Source organism: Schistocerca serialis, chromosome 3 (genome assembly GCF_023864345.2).
Source record: "Schistocerca serialis cubense isolate TAMUIC-IGC-003099 chromosome 3, iqSchSeri2.2, whole genome shotgun sequence".
Taxonomy (NCBI): domain Eukaryota; kingdom Metazoa; phylum Arthropoda; class Insecta; order Orthoptera; family Acrididae; genus Schistocerca; species Schistocerca serialis.
The window spans coordinates 988,553,433-988,569,253 of record NC_064640.1 but is presented as its reverse complement, the minus strand read 5'-3'; the positions used below and the strand labels follow the sequence as shown (position 1 = coordinate 988,569,253).

At 44.9% G+C, this 15,821-nt stretch overlaps 1 protein-coding gene across 8 annotated transcripts in view; it reads right to left on the bottom strand.

Moving 5' to 3' along the window:
- Window positions 1-15,821, bottom strand: part of LOC126471438 (phosphatidylinositol-binding clathrin assembly protein LAP-like) — a 182,015-nt gene that overhangs the window by 34,924 nt on the left and 131,270 nt on the right. For all 8 annotated transcript variants that reach the window (XM_050099601.1, XM_050099602.1, XM_050099603.1 and 5 more), the window contains exon 10: window positions 14,957-15,106. In XM_050099601.1, coding sequence (XP_049955558.1) covers window positions 14,957-15,106 — 150 coding nt within the window. The remainder of the gene's footprint in view (window positions 1-14,956; window positions 15,107-15,821) is intronic.

The following is a 15,821-nucleotide window of genomic DNA, read 5'->3' as shown; positions in this document are numbered from 1 at the left end:
GGCTTCCGTCATTTGTGCACATAGAGCAGCAAATGCCCGACGGTAAACAAGTGTAGGGGTACCATCCTTGGGAAATTGACATAGGTCTCTGAGCAAGTCGATCTGGGGACGGAGCCAAGGCGGTGCTGTACCCCAAGTTGTCAAGAAGGTTTTAGGAAAGCGGAAGGAAAGAGAATGGAGCAGTTGACGGAAGCGGACTCCCAGGGGTAGTACGGCGGACGGGTGGCCTGCATACCCTACATCAAAGGAGGCGTCGAAAAAAATGTCATGGGCTGGATTAGCAGGCATGGAAGACAGATGGCTAGCATAACGACTCAGAAGGACTGCCCGCCGATTGGACAGCGGAGGTTCAGCAGTCTCAGCATAAAGGCTTTCCACAGGGCTGGTGTAAAAAGCTCCAGACACTAAACGTAATCCACGGTGGTGGATAGAGTCGAGACGCCGAAGAATAGACGGCCGAGCAGAGGAGTAGACTATGCTCCCATAATCCAATTTCGAGCGCACTAAGGCGCGATAGAGGCGGAGAAGGACCACTCGGTCCGCTCCCCAAGAGGTACCATTCAGGACACGGAGGGTGTTAAGGGAAAGCAGACAGCGAGCCGAAAGATAGGAAACGTGGGAGGACCAGCACAGTTTTCTGTCAAACATAAGACCCAAGAATTTAGCGACGTCGGAAAACGGAAGGTTGACAGGACCTAGATGTAAGGAGGGCGGAAGAAACTCCTTACGTCGCCAAAAATTAACACAAACGGTCTTACTGGGTGAGAAACGGAAGCCGGTTTCGATGCTCCAAGAGTGGAGGCGATCGAGACATCCTTGAAGACGTCTTTCAAGAAGGCTGGTCCGTTGAGAGCTGTAGTAGATCGCAAAATCGTCCACAAAGAGGGAGCCCGAGACATCAGGAAGGAGACAATCCATAATTGGATTAATGGCGATGGCAAACAGTACAACACTCAGCACAGAGCCCTTGGGTTCCCCGTTTTCTAGGAGAGAAAGTACGGGAGAGAGTAGTGTTCACCCGCACCCTAAATGTGCGCTCTGCCATAAATTCGCGAAGAAAAAGGGGCAGCCGGCCTCGAAAGCCCCAAGAGAACAGTGTGCAGAGGATGCCTGTCCTCCAACTGGTATCGTATGCTCTCTCCAGATCAAAAAATATTGCTACCGTTTGGCGTTTCCGGAGAAAATTTTTCATGATATAAGTGGAGAGAGCAACAAGATGGTCAACGGCAGAATGATGCTTTCGGAATCCGCATTGGGCTGGTGTTAAAAGACTGCGGGATTCCAGCCACCAAGCTAAACGGTAATTCACCATACGCTCCAAAACCTTACAGACACTACTCTTGAGAGAAATGGGGCGATAGCTAGAGGGGAGATGTTTGTCCTTTCCAGGTTTCGGAACGGGAACGACAATAGCTTCCCGCCATCGCCTGGGAAAGGTACTGTCGGTCCAAATTCGATTATAAAGGCGAAGGAGGTAACGCAGGCTATGGGTTGATAAATGCAGCAACATTTGGACATGGATACCATCCGGTCCTGGGGCGGAGGAGCGAGAAGAAGAGAGTGCATGTTGGAGTTCCCGCATGGAGAAAACAGTATTGTAGCTTTCGCGATTTTGAGAGGAGAAAGCAAGATGTCGCACTTCCGCTGCACGTTTCTTCGGGAGAAACGCTGGCGGGTAATTTGAAGAGCTCGAAATCTCAGCAAAGTGCTGAACCAATGAGTTAGAAATTGCGACGGGGTCCACTAAGGTATCATGCGCGACAGTGAGCCCAGAGACCGGGGAGAAACTAGGCGCGCCTGAGAACCGTCGAAGCCGACTCCAAACTTCCGAGGAGGGAGTGAAGGTGTTAAATGAGCTAATAAAGAATTTCCAGCTTGCCTTCTTGCTATCGCGGATGACGCGACGGCATCGCGCACGGAGCTGCTTATATCGGATACAGTTGGCCAAAGTTGGATGGTGACGGAAAATGCGAAGAGCACGTCGCCGCTCACGTATTGAGTCACGGCATGCCTCGTTCCACCAAGAAACTGGGGGGCGCCGGGGCAATTCGGAGGTGCGTGGTATTGAACGTTCCGCAGCTGTGAGAATAACGTCGGTAAAATGTGTGACCTCATCGTCGACGCTGGGAAAGCGACGGTCATCGAATGTCGCTAGAGATGAAAAAAGTGTCCAATCGGCTTGGGCAAACTTCCAGCGTCGCGAGCACATATATGATAGTTGAGGCTGCAGTCGAAGAACACATGGAAAGTGGTCACTCGAGTGTGTATCATCAAGGGCGAACCATTCGAAGCGCCGAGCTAGCGGAACAGTACCGACCGCAAGGTCCAAATGAGATAAATTTGCCGTGGAGGCAGACAAAAATGTGGGGACCCCAGTGTTGAGGCAGACTAGATCCGCTTGGTGGAAGACGTCTAGCAATAGTGAGCCACGTGGACAAGGATGTGGAGATCCCCAAAGCGGGTGGTGGGCATTGAAGTCCCCAACCAGCAAATAGGGGGGTGGAAGCTGATCAAGAAGATGAAGGAGATCAGCTCGTGCCATTGGTGTAGACGATGGAATGTATACCGTACAAAGAAAGAACGTGTATCCAGAAAGGGAAAGACGGACGGCGACAGCTTGGAACGAAGTGTTTAAGGGGATTGGGTGATAATGGATAGTATCATGGAGCAGAATCATGAGTCCTCCATGGGCTGGAGTGCCTTCAACAGAGGGGAGGTCATATCGGACGGACTGATAATGAGGGAGAACAAAGCGGTCATGGGGACGCAGCTTTGTTTCCTGAAGACACAAGATGACCGGCGAGTAGGATCGTAAGAGGATCGACAATTCATCCCGATTGGCGCGAATGCCGCGGATATTCCAGTGGATAATGGACATAGGGTGAACAGAAAATAGAGGAACGTGACCAAGGGTGCTGTCAACTCAACGACTGCTCAGAGCTTGCGACCGACAGCATGGAATGGCATTCAGTCGAAGGCAGAAGATCCTGATCCATAGGTTGGTCAGGAGCAGCTCCTGCCACCAACGATCGGCCAGTTGACCGGCCACCAGCAGTGCGCCTCGGCGACACAGAAGATGGCCGAGGGCGATTTCCGCCAGGTGGTGCTGTAGATGGGACACGCCTTGGCGGAGAAGGAGAGGAACTGTATTTCTTCGTAGCCTTCTTGGAGGTATGATGTTTAGATGAAGGAGGAACCGATGGTTGTGAAGTTGCAGTACGTAAAAACTCTTCACGAGAATGCTCTTTTTTCGAAGACTTGGCGTCTGACTTTTGGGCTCGAGATTTAGCAGAACCCGACGAAGGGTGAGCCATAGAGTGGGCAGGCGAAAGTGGTGAGGTTGAACGGGCGATCTTTGCGCTGGCCGATCTGACGACCGTGGTACTAAATGTGAGGTCGCAAGTCTGCGTGGCCGCCTCCTTTGTTGGCCGAGGAGAAGCAAGGACAGTGCTGTATTTACCTTTCTGAGGCACGGTGGGCTGTCGACTGGCAAGTAACTTTCGAGCAGCAAAGGTCGACACCTTTTCCTTCACTCTTATTTCCTGGATGAGCTTTTCGTCCTTAAAAACGGGGCAATCTCGAGAGGAAGCAGCGTGGTCACCCATACAGTTGATGCAGCGAGGGGATGGAGGTGGACAAGCACCCTCATGGGCATCCTTGCCACACGTAACACATTTGGCCGGATTGGAACAGGACTGGCTGGTGTGATTGAACCGCTGACATCGATAGCAACGCGTAGGGTTTGGGACATAAGGGCGAACGGAAATTATCTCATAGCCTGCTTTGATTTTTGATGGGAGTTGAACTTTGTCAAATGTCAAGAAGACAGTGCGGGCTGGAATGATGTTCGAGTCAACCCTTTTCATAACCCGATGAACAGCCGTGACGCCCTGGTCAGACAGGTAGTGCTGAATTTCTTCGTCAGACGAGCCATCGAGGGAGCGCGTATAAACGACTCCACGCGAGGAATTTAAGGTACGGTGCGGTTCCACCCGGACAGGGAAGGTGTGGAGCAGAGAAGTACGCAGCAATTTTTGAGCCTGGAGGGCACTGTGTGTTTCTAACAACAGGGTGCCATTCCGTAATCTGGAACAAGACTTTACAGGACCCGCAATTGCGTCGACACCTTTCTGAATAATGAAAGGGTTGACCGTGGAGAAGTCGTGACCTTCGTCAGACCGAGAAACAACAAGGAACTGTGGCAACGATGGAAGAACTGACTGTGGCCGAGACTCAGTGAACTTACGTTTGTGAGCAGACATAGTGGAAGGTGAGGAAACCATTGCGGAAGAATCCCCCATGATTACCGGCGTCTCCGATGGCGCGCTCCTCCCTTGTGGGGGGCCCTCACCGAGGGCACACCCGCCTTAGGTGATTGTTCACACCTCAGGTCACACCTCCCGACAAACGGACGGAGGGACCAATCGGCACTTTCGGAAGGTATCAGCTCGGGTAATCACCCCTCCCTGGGCCTGGCCGTTACCAGGGGGTACATACGTGTCCTACCTGTCTACCCGGGGCGGGGAATTATGCGTTACCCCGTCACCGGCTACGCATGGAAGTGCGTGGGTCGGCCTTCAGACACGCACAGGGAGGAAAAAAGAGAAAGGGGAAGGAAAGAAAAGGGGGTCTCAAACGCCGCAGCGGAGAAAAGGGCAAGGAGAAGAGGGAAGGAAAAGTGAAGGACAGAGGAAGGACGAGGACTTGCACGCGTAAAAGCAAGGAATTTTGAACAGTTTCGAGCGTCCGTCTCCGGACGTAGGCACAAACCATACTCCCAGAGGGGGAGAAAGGGAAGGAAAGAGCCAGAGGTGAGGGAGGGGGGGCGAAGATGGGGGACGGGGAGGGATGCGGAAAGGGAAGGGAAGGTATGCAGCCCGGAAAGGAGGGAGGGCCACATTAGCTCGGGGTCCCGTGCTCGCTACGCACGTGTCCACAAAAGAGTTGTGGACCCCCTGGGGGGAATGATGCAATGTGACAGAGGGCGAAGGTAATAGCAGAAGCATACAACTGCCAGTTAGCTCTTCAAAGCTCCCATTGTGGAGGTCCATCTGTCTAGTAGTGGCAAGGAAGTGACACGATCACGGTCAAGTTTTCATTGTCACAAAGATCATGGATAGTGAAATACAGTGAAGCCTTGAGACTGGGAGAAGAGGTGTTCAGATCAACAGTTGAAAAGGTATCACAGGTGGCACTGAAGTAGGTAGGAGCATTATCACTTACACAGATCATGGTCACTATGAAGATTGCCAATCAGAAGGCTCCTATCAGATGAAGTGGTACTCCCCACAGGGGGGCAGTGTGCATTGAAATACCTCAGTTGAGGGCAGGAAGTAGTAGGTGGATTAAGTTGGTCAACTCATGGTAAGTCAGTGACCTGCCTCGATGTATGTAAACGTTGCAAATGGTGATTGTTGATGTGCTTTTTACTCACACCACTATTGCTTCCGAAATGGTACAAAGTGGAATCAATCCACTGACCAAATCAGTGTGAACCTATGTACAGAACCTTCCACATGGCCCCTCAGGGTCAGCACAGCAACACAATGGACAATAATCACAGAGCACTGGGACCCATCTTTGCGACAATTTGGGGAGGAAGGACCTCACCTCTCTGGTCACCAGGGCAGCCTTATCTTTGGTGGGCAGCACTCTTTCAAGAGCCTATGTGTGACAAGCTTGGGGACAGATGAAGAGTGGGTAGCCCTGTGACCCCACAGGTCAGTTCCTTTGGCCATAGGCTGGCGTCGAGTCTTCGATCTGTGGGTTCTATGAAGGAGGATACCTGTCACAGGTAGGTGCCACAAGAAGTAGCTGCTGCTCTAGTCATGTGTGGGTAGTGGTTCCCAAGACTGAAGTGAGAACAGCAAGGGGAGGGCAGTGGGAGACACTTTTAAAAAAGGTGAGGCAGTGGGAGTGACAACTGCGACTTTTGCATAATTAGACGTCATATCAACAGGATGTAGCCATTCGTATTTTTTTACATACCTCAGTATGCGACAGGCGATCAGTAAATTTATATTCCTGTATTTTGTTTCTCTAGAAGACTGGGCAAACTGGTGACGAGGAAGATTGTGTTCCGTCTAATTGGTGGACACGCATGCACGCAGGCAAAAAGTTGTAACTCAGAGGGCTTCTTTCATGGAGTTATCATCCACAGTTGCCACATTTTGGTCCCACTGGGCAGTGTGATGACATATGACTTTAGTGCAAGCAACCTAAGAACCTCACAGGTTGTGGGTCATACCATCTCATGCCACACCTGTAGATCATGATTTTTTCTGGGTGGACATTATCTTCCAAGGTTAATATAAAGGCACCTTATCTGCTCTATTATCCTTTGTACCTTTTTGAATGTGACGGGCAAAGTGTGTCTTGCCACTGAAGATTATCCCATAGCTCATTGCCTCTTTGGAATGCTAGTTCTCCATCAAAGATGGACAATATTTGAAGTCTCGAGTGGTGCAATGGTATGTCAGCCAGATATTCACATGCCTGAAGACCTGTAGATTGTGCAGCTGAGGACTGAAACAGATATACATTTTGCATTTCTCCCTATGACTAAACTGCTTGAAATTTATCTTCAATATGTTCCACAGAAAATTATTTTATTGTGATAAGAGTATCCCTATCAGTTAAAGTACGTACTAAATATTTTATATTGTTTCACTCCCAGATGTCTGCATGGTCCCTCTTCCAATGGGGTAGCCAGGGTAAGGAAAGCCACAGGGTTATAATTTTCCATACGTAAGTTTCAGTTCCTGTCTGAAGACTGCTGGGACAAACTACTTTTTTTTTTACGTAATTTATTGTTTTTCATGTGCAAAATGTCCACCCTAATGCCACCAACTCCAATTATGGGCTCTTCCTGTGGGTGTCATCCAGCTGCAGCAAATACCATCCTTCACAATGGACATCGCCAGGAATGCTGATGCCACAGAAAAACGGGCATGTACTCCTTAGCATGCATGGGGAGGGGAGGGGGGCGGGTGGTGGACTGGCACCTCAAGCATCAGCATTGTTACCCTTGTGTTGTCAGGGGCTCAATCAAGAGGGTACGTAACTTCACCACATCCAGAATGCTAGCACCTTAGCTTTGATTTCATCAGTAACAGAGTATGCACATACTTCGTGGATATTTTTTTGTTTTGTTTTAGGGCACAAAACAACTGAGGTCGTGTGCACCCCAGTCAAAACTACAGAACTTTAAGACAGAGGAGTTAAAAACGACTATATATCAATCCTAACAGACGGTTAAACACAGGCACGTGGAAAAAGGGCTGATAAAGACACCATATAGAAATGGAGGTCCAAAACTACAAATTAAATGGCCTTCGCCATATTGCTTTGGCGGATAAAAAGTAAGACGCGGTCAACAGCCCATGTGTCATTTGCTAAAACAGCTGATAACTCAGACGGCAAACCCGAACAGGAATGTAAAAGGTCAAAAGTGGACATTCCATTGGAAGTGGTGAACAGTTAAAACTTTGGCACAATGTGAACAAAGTGGTGGGGTAGTGCCACTTAGCAAATGACAATGGCTAAAAAGGCAGTGCCCAATACGCAGCCAAGTTCAAATAACTACCAACCAGTGGGAGGGCCGAGAGGTTGTCCAAGCCACAGAGATGCTTAATAAGTCTGAGCTCATCCATTGGCAATGCCAAAGGGACACCACCACCTGACAGATGACAACACAGATCATTGGAGAGAATATAAGTACTCATGGGCTGAAGTACTAGGATTGAAGCTTTGGCAGCAACGTCAGCAGACGCATTTCATGAGACTGACGACCCCCATAGTGACAATCAAAGGAATCGTCAAAGAAGGAGGCACAGGATGGGTGGCCACACATGGCAGACAAACGGCATGCATACCTGCTGAGGAGAAAGTCATGGCAGTAGGACAGTGGTAGTTCAGCGGCTTCAGCATACAGACACTCAACCGGACTGGTGTAAGAAGTGCCTATGGCCAAACTGATGCCACGATGGTGGATAGTGTTGAGATGGTGTAAGATGCATGGGCGTGCACATGCATAAACAAAGCACCCATAGTCTAGTTTTGAACACACAAGGGACTGGTACAAACAGAGGAGGGTGGTTCGATTGGCACCCTAGGAAGGACACGTAGGACACTGAGTAACTGTACAGCAGGCTGCCAGTTAAGAGACATGGCAGGACCAAGCATTTCCTATCCAGCATGAGCCCCAGGAATTTCGTAGTTTCAACAAACAGGAGGGCAACAGGCCCAAGATGTAAAGATGATGGGAGAAACCATTTGCATTGTCAGAAATTAATACAGACAGTTTTGTCAGTGGAAAATTGAAGTAGTCACAGGAGTACTCTTCCTGTCCTGACGCTTGTCTAGCTGTGCCCCTTGAGGCACGAGTTTGACGGCTTGTTGCACAGCTGGATGGGGAGGACAGTGATGCAACCTTGACACTGGAAAATTTCACAACCTCAGTGCTGAATTTTAGGTCATGTCTGTGTGGCCATTTTCTTCTTGGAGCAAGGGGGTAACAAGAACAGAACTATAGGTAGAAGACGGGAGAATGCAGGGTTTGCGACTAGCTAGTAACTTCCAAGCGACTGGGTAAGGCACCTTTTCCTTTACCTGGACCTCTTTAACAGCCTGTTCATCAAGATACATGGGACAATCCCCAGAGAAAGAGGGATGGCCACCATTGCAGTTTATACAGCAGGGAGGAGGAGGTTGACAATCACCTTCTTGCATCCCTACCACAGGTGACATTTGGCTGGGTGTCAACAAGTCGTTCTAGTGTGGTTGAAACTATGACACTGGTAGCAGCGCAACAGGTTCAGAATGTACGGCTGGACAGTGAATTTCATAGCCTGCTTTGAGCACGGACAGAAGTATCACTCTATCAAAGGAGAGAAAAAGAGTGTGGGTGGGAACTAAGGAGGAATCTACCTCTCATTACACGATTGACGGCAATGACACCTCGATCATAGAGGTAAGCTCGGATTTCAGCCTCTGTTAGACTGTCGAGCAGCCAGGTGTAAATTACACCACAGGAAGAATTCGAAGTTCTATGGGCCTCAACACGAACAGGTGAACTGGAGAAGAGAGGCGACAAGCAGTTTTTGTGCTTGAGCATCAGGAGTGGTCTCCAAAAGTAAAGTGCCATTCCACAAACGAGAGCAGGATTTCACAGGGCTGCAATAACAGAAGTTGCAAAGAAAAACATATACACAAAGAAGTTAACTTCAGTTGATTGATGAAATAAGTACAAAAATGTTCAGGGAAATACTGTAATACAGAAATACAAGTCACTGAGGAATGGAACAGTTAGGAAGTGCAGGGAAGCTAAGGCTAAATTGCTGCATGAAAAATGGGAAGGAATCTAAAGAGATACGATTGTCAGAAAGACAAACTCAGCCTATAGAAGAGTCAAAACAACCTTTCATGAAAGAGTGCAATGGGAATTCCACTATTAACTGCAGAGGAGAGAGCTGATAGGTGGAAAGAGTACACTGAAGGCCTCTATGAGGGGGGAGATTTGATGTGAGAGAGGAGTAGAGTTATAAGAGATACAGGATTCAGTATTAGAAACTGAATTTAGAAGAGCTTTGGAAGACTTAAGATCAAATACAGCAGGAGGTATAAACAACATTTCATCAGAATTTCTAAAATTGTTGGGGAAAGCAGCAGCAAAACAACTTCACCTTGATGTGTAGATTGTATGAGTCTGGTGAAATACCAGACGACTTTCAGAAAGTCATCCACCACACAATTCCTAAGACTGAAAGAGCTGACAAGTGTAAGAATTATTGCAGTGTCAGTGTAACAGCTTATACATTGAAGCTGCTGACAAGAGTAATATACAGAAGGACGGAGAAGAAAATTGAGGATATTTTAGATAACAATCAGTTTGGCTTTGCGAAAGGTAAAGGCAACAAAGACAATTCTGACATTGTGGTCAATAATGGAATTAAGACTACAGAAAAATCAAGACACGTTCATAGGATTTGATGGCTATAGGTGTTCACCATCAAATGGTGCCAGTTTTTTTTTCCCTCTTCTATTCTGTGGAAAATAGGGGTAAACTATAGGGGGATACTTACTGTAGAAGATGTACTTGAGTCAAGAGGGAACAATAAGTGTGGAAGACCAAGAACAAAGTGCTCAGATTAGAAAGGGTGTAAGGCAGGGATGTAGTCTTCAGCCTCTACTGTTCAATCTATACTCCAAAGAAGCAATGATGGAGAGAAAAAAAAAAAAAGGAAGGTTCACGAGTGGACCTGAAATTCTAGATGAAAGGATATCTATACGATTCAGTCATGACCTTGGTTTCATGGTTTCATCAGTGAAACTGAGGAAGAACTGCATGATCTGCTGAAGGAAATTAACAGCAATGAGCACAGAACTGTGACAGTATATGAAAGGACAATGGAAGTAATGGGAAGCAATAGAAATGAGAACAGTGAGAAACTTATCAGTATTGGTGATCACTAAGTACAGGAAGGAATGGAATTCTGGTACATAGCCAGTGAAAAACCCATGATGGACAGAGCAAGGCACGGCATTACATGGTAGTGAAACTGACAGAGAAAATCAGAACCAGTAAGAATCAAAGAATTTGCAATGTAGTGCTACAAACAAATGTTGAAAATTAGGTGGGCTGATAAGGTATGGAATGAGGTGTTTCTGCACAGAATTGAAGAGGAAAGGAATATTTGGAAAACATTGTCAAGCAGAAGGAGCCGGATAATAGGACAGCTTTTAAGATCTCAAAGAATAACTTCCGTGGTACTATGGAGCTGTAGAGGGTGAAAACTGTAGGAAGCAGATACTGTAATACATCCAGTAAATAAATGAGTACGTTTGTTATAAGTGCTACACTGAGATGAAGAGGTTGGCATAGGTGGAGAATTTATGGTGGGTCACCTCAAACCAGTTGGAAGACTGACTAGAAAAAAATTACATTTGTTGCATCCAGAGTTTTACGAACTCTCCCTAGATTTTTACTCATCCTTGGGTGATAACTGGTTTATCTGAAAGTTTAGCATCATCTCATTTTCCAGAGGCACCACACATACCACAGCTTTTGACTAGACAATGCACCATCAAGTAGCCTCCAGAGTGGAGCTAATTCCTGTTATGTCTCACACACATGAAGTACAGTCCATATCCATTTTGCACAGTGCTGAACTACACAATTACATGGAAGTGTGTATGAGGGGCAGGCAAATGAAAATGTCACAGATGGAGAAAGTATGTAAACTTTAGAAATAAGGTAATCACCTTAACTTACTACATTTATTCACTGTGAGACAAGATAGTTCATGTCTTCCTGGAAAAATTTTGCAGTTCCCAGTGGAACCACAATTGTAGCCAGGCATGCATCTGTTTGTCTGAAGCACATTGACAGTCACAAATGTCTCTTCAATGCTTCAAACAGATTGATGGAAATCACATGGGGAAAGATTGGGACTGGAAGGTGTGCAGGGGCTTCCCAGTGAAATTTTTGGAGTGTAGACTAAATAGCATAATGTTGCAGGATAATGCCCACTCACATGTTGCTAAGGTGCATATGAATACAGTAAGTTCCACTGGGAATCCATTACACATGCTCAATATAGGCTCTATCCCTCCCCACATGATTTCCATATTCTGAAGCCCTGAAAAAAAGGTCCATGGCCATGATTTACTTTGGACAAAGAGTGCTTACCAGGGTACAATCATAGTTCTGTAGGAAACCACAAACATCTTTCCATAAAGGCACTGACCAAGTGTGTCACTGAAAAATGTGTTAACAGTTATAGTGGTAACTTTTGAAACTTTATTAACAGTTTACTCACTTTTCTCCCTGTCATTTTCATTTGACTGCCCCTTATACTAACCCAAACAATTTGGGACGGAACTGAGGAGAAGAGTAGAGATTTAACTGCAGACCTCAAGCACCACTGGCAGTGCAAAGCTATACTATAAAATGTAGGTAACATACAAGTAATAAAGGTAAGTAAAGTAAAAGCAATCTGATTTCTTTTTCCTTAACTAGTTTAGTATATCTAAGTTGCTGCCATAAAGACAAGTGAACTGCTGCATAATCAATCTTAGTGACTATCCCAAAGCACATAGCAGGCATTCAGAGTCACTACTTATTTTTGTAATTAACAAAAACATCTGTGACCTTAAAGCTGATTTGAAGTTTTTGTCACCTAACTCAGCATGGCCATGATGGAGGAGATTTCTTTTACTGACAACCTCCTAGCCAGTTTCAAGGAAATCTGCAATTGAATGGGCACTCTGAACCACAACACACCTAGTCATTTTTCATGTGTCAAAGTTTTAACATGTGAAAGAAGCAGTAAGTATCCAAACAAGACCAAAGTAAAGACTGAACCCTGAACTTTTAGATCCATAGGCCAATGTTTACCCATCAGTAACCCAGCCACACACGTCTACCACCAAATACTTCCATTATGTAATGAGTGGTTAATATTCCACTCAATTTCCTGGCAAATAAGGGTTTTAGCTCATATGCCATGTGATGTTTTGCACCACCACACTCTCACAAATTATACAGCCATTAAATTTTTTCGGTTCTTAGCTCTGACTTTACTGGCACTTTCAATCAGACAGCTCTAGAAAACCTTATATTGACTGTACTTTATATTGAAAGTGTGCAATGAAGTAACAGTACAGGCATTGGAGAAAAAAATCTAGATAGGCCTGCAAAAAAAATGCACACCTGAACATAAATGAAGATGTAGCCAAGTCTGCATGCTACATTTCTTTATTTGTCCACAAATGGCACCTTTGCAATGTAATTAATACACTGCAAGTCATGTTCAGAAAAATGTTCTGTTTAGTCTTGAGTGCATTATGTCTGAGCTAAGTCAAGTCTAACATGGGCAAATTGTTGGTGCTTTTATGGTGGGCTCTTCCATAACCAACATATCTGAAGTGTTTAGTGTTTCAAAGGGGCACCAATTCTAAGATTTACAATGCATATAGGGAAAGTATAGAAACATCCTCCACTAAGTCACAACATGTAGTAAAGTTTATGTTGGGCAATCTTGAGGCTGTCACTGAAGAGGATGGTGAAGAAAAATAATTGAACAATAGCAGCAAAAGTCACTGCAGAGGTTACTGTCACACTTGCAAACTCAGTCAGCACCAAAATACCAGTTAGGCAGCTACAAAAGCAGGAAATTACAGCGAGCTGGAATTCCAGAACCACATCAGTGATGCAAATGCGTGGTGCCAAAGCCATAAATCCTGGACTATGGAGTAATGCGAGAATATAACTTTTTTGGACGAGTCTTGTTTGAAACTGTTTCCAATTTCTGGCTGAATTTACATACCAGGAATGAAACATGGAAGTTTTGTTATTTGTGCTGCCATATCATTGCATTCCATGGTCACCATGGTTACTATGTGAGGTTGCATTACTGCTAAGGACTATATGACTATCAGCTCCATCCATGGTACAATGTGTTTGTTCCCAATGGTGACATTGTGTTCCTCGACAACAGGGTCCCTGTCTTAACTAGTCACACTTTGTTAACAAAGATGAATTCTCTCATCTCACCTGGCCATCCATCAGCAGATTTCAATAGTATTCAGCCTTAGTGATCTACTTTTGAGGGAAAGGTGTGCAATCGCTATCCACCTCCAATCGTTATTACTTTAACTTGCAAATATTTTGCTACAAGAACGGTGTAATATTGCCTTGAAAACCACTGAGGACCTGTTTTTATTTATTTCGAGATCCCTAGGTTTTTTTTTTTTTTTTACTGCTACCAGCTTTCCTACACTGTATTAAGCATGGTAATGTATTGTGCTTTTTATCTTGCCATATTTTGTCCAACCTCTGTATCTACCCAGACTAAAATACCCTCTGTTTAAATTCATTGACAAACAGATTTTGTACCATGGATATTTATTGGTAGTACAGAGTCTTACATGAAAGTAAGAACTTCAGGCACCACACTACTATAGCAATACCTTTAACTATTCTACAGTGTCATCAAGCAGGAAGTATGTCCAAGACAACCACAGCACATTCTTGTACCAAGGTTAGCAAACTGTGTTTGTATTAATAGAAGGAAAGTGACAAACTACCAGTCATACAGAAATCCATTATTGTCTGAATTTTTGTCTTCAATACACTCAGAAAGAAATACTTCTTTCCTTGAGATTTTATTTCTTTTCCCACAAGATTTTAGACCACACTATTTTTCATTTGTGCTTTGTTCTGCACTGGACTCTCCCTCTTTTCTCACACACCCCAGAAAAACATTTACACAACCATTCCTCTTTAATCACTATTAATGAAAACTGTATCAAAATCCTTGCAGTTGTTCCCAAGTTTATCTCTTCACACGCACACAATTTAGTAATGAACTAAATAATCTTCCAAAGGAAAATCCACAATGGAATAATGACAATGTTATGAAAAGGACAGATTACTACTCACCATATAGCAGAGGTACTCTGTCACAGACAACCAAAACAAAAAGACCACTAAACACATGAGCTTTTGGCCAGAAGGCCTTCTTCTAAAATAAAAAAGAAGAAACACACACACACACACACACACACACACACACACACACACACACACACACACACACAAGACAAGGCTTTCTGGTTGGTTGGTTGGTTGGTTACTAAACAGCAAGGTCATCGATCCCATCAGATTGGTGAAAGGTGGGGAAGGAAGTACTTTCAAAGGAACCATCCTGGCATTGGCTTTAAGCGATTTAGGGAAATCGTGAGAAAACCTAAATCAGTGTCACCATATGCGGGTTGGAACTGTCGTCCTCCCAAAAGTGAATCCAGTGTGCTAACTACTGTGCCACCTCACTCTATAAGGCCTTCTCACTGAGAGCTTGTGTGTTTAGTAGTCTTGTGTGTCTGCAACTCGGCATCTCCACTATATAGTTAGTAGGGAATTAATTTATAATATGTAGCAATAAATGTAACATACCTGTGAAGATTCTGGACCTGATGTGGGGGAACCAAACAAATCAACAATTGGCTGTGATGTTGCAGCAGTGGTTACAGGTGTAGCTGATGTAGGAGAGCTTAAGAATGGATTGGTACTCTGACTGCCACTAGTTGGGGACGAAACTTTTGCCTGAAACAAGAAACAATTTGTTGGTAAGCATTTTCATTATTTCAGTATCTCGGCTAAGGTTCCGCGAGTTTTGTCAGCAAAATAATATTTGGCAAAATTTCTACTGACACTATATGTATGTGAAGCACTTTGTATACTGTGTTACATACTACCTTTTTTAGGAAGCCTGAAGTGAAGTTACTTAACCAGATACAGTAAGAAATAAAATTAATAGAAGCCCGCAAGATTATTTGCTTAAGACAATAAAATACCAGACATGGTAAAATATTGTGGAAATTAAAGTATTAATACACAGTATACTGAGAGAGAATGTGAGAATATGTGAAACAGGGAGCAGTTGTGGATCTTAGTTACAGGAGCAGACGAGTGAAATTTTGTATTGTACATCAGATTCTTCACAAGAGCAATAACCAAGATAAAGCTTCTTTGTTTTGTTTGATTTGCAGACTAAGTGAGAATAGAAAAACTATCAGCTTCCTTTATGACACACTGCAGCAGAGAAGTATGTTCAACAGAAGTTTCTTACATACTTAAACTATATTCCTCATTGTCATTAATACTTTCACCCTTGCTGCAGAGAAGCTGGGAAATGACAGTGTGAATGATATCAACTAACAATGCCAATGCTGTATAAAATTTTATTTCATAGTGAGGGGATCTAACATAGAAGGGCAAGCTGGAAAGTAATGCCTCCAAGTTTTCATGTAATCCCTTA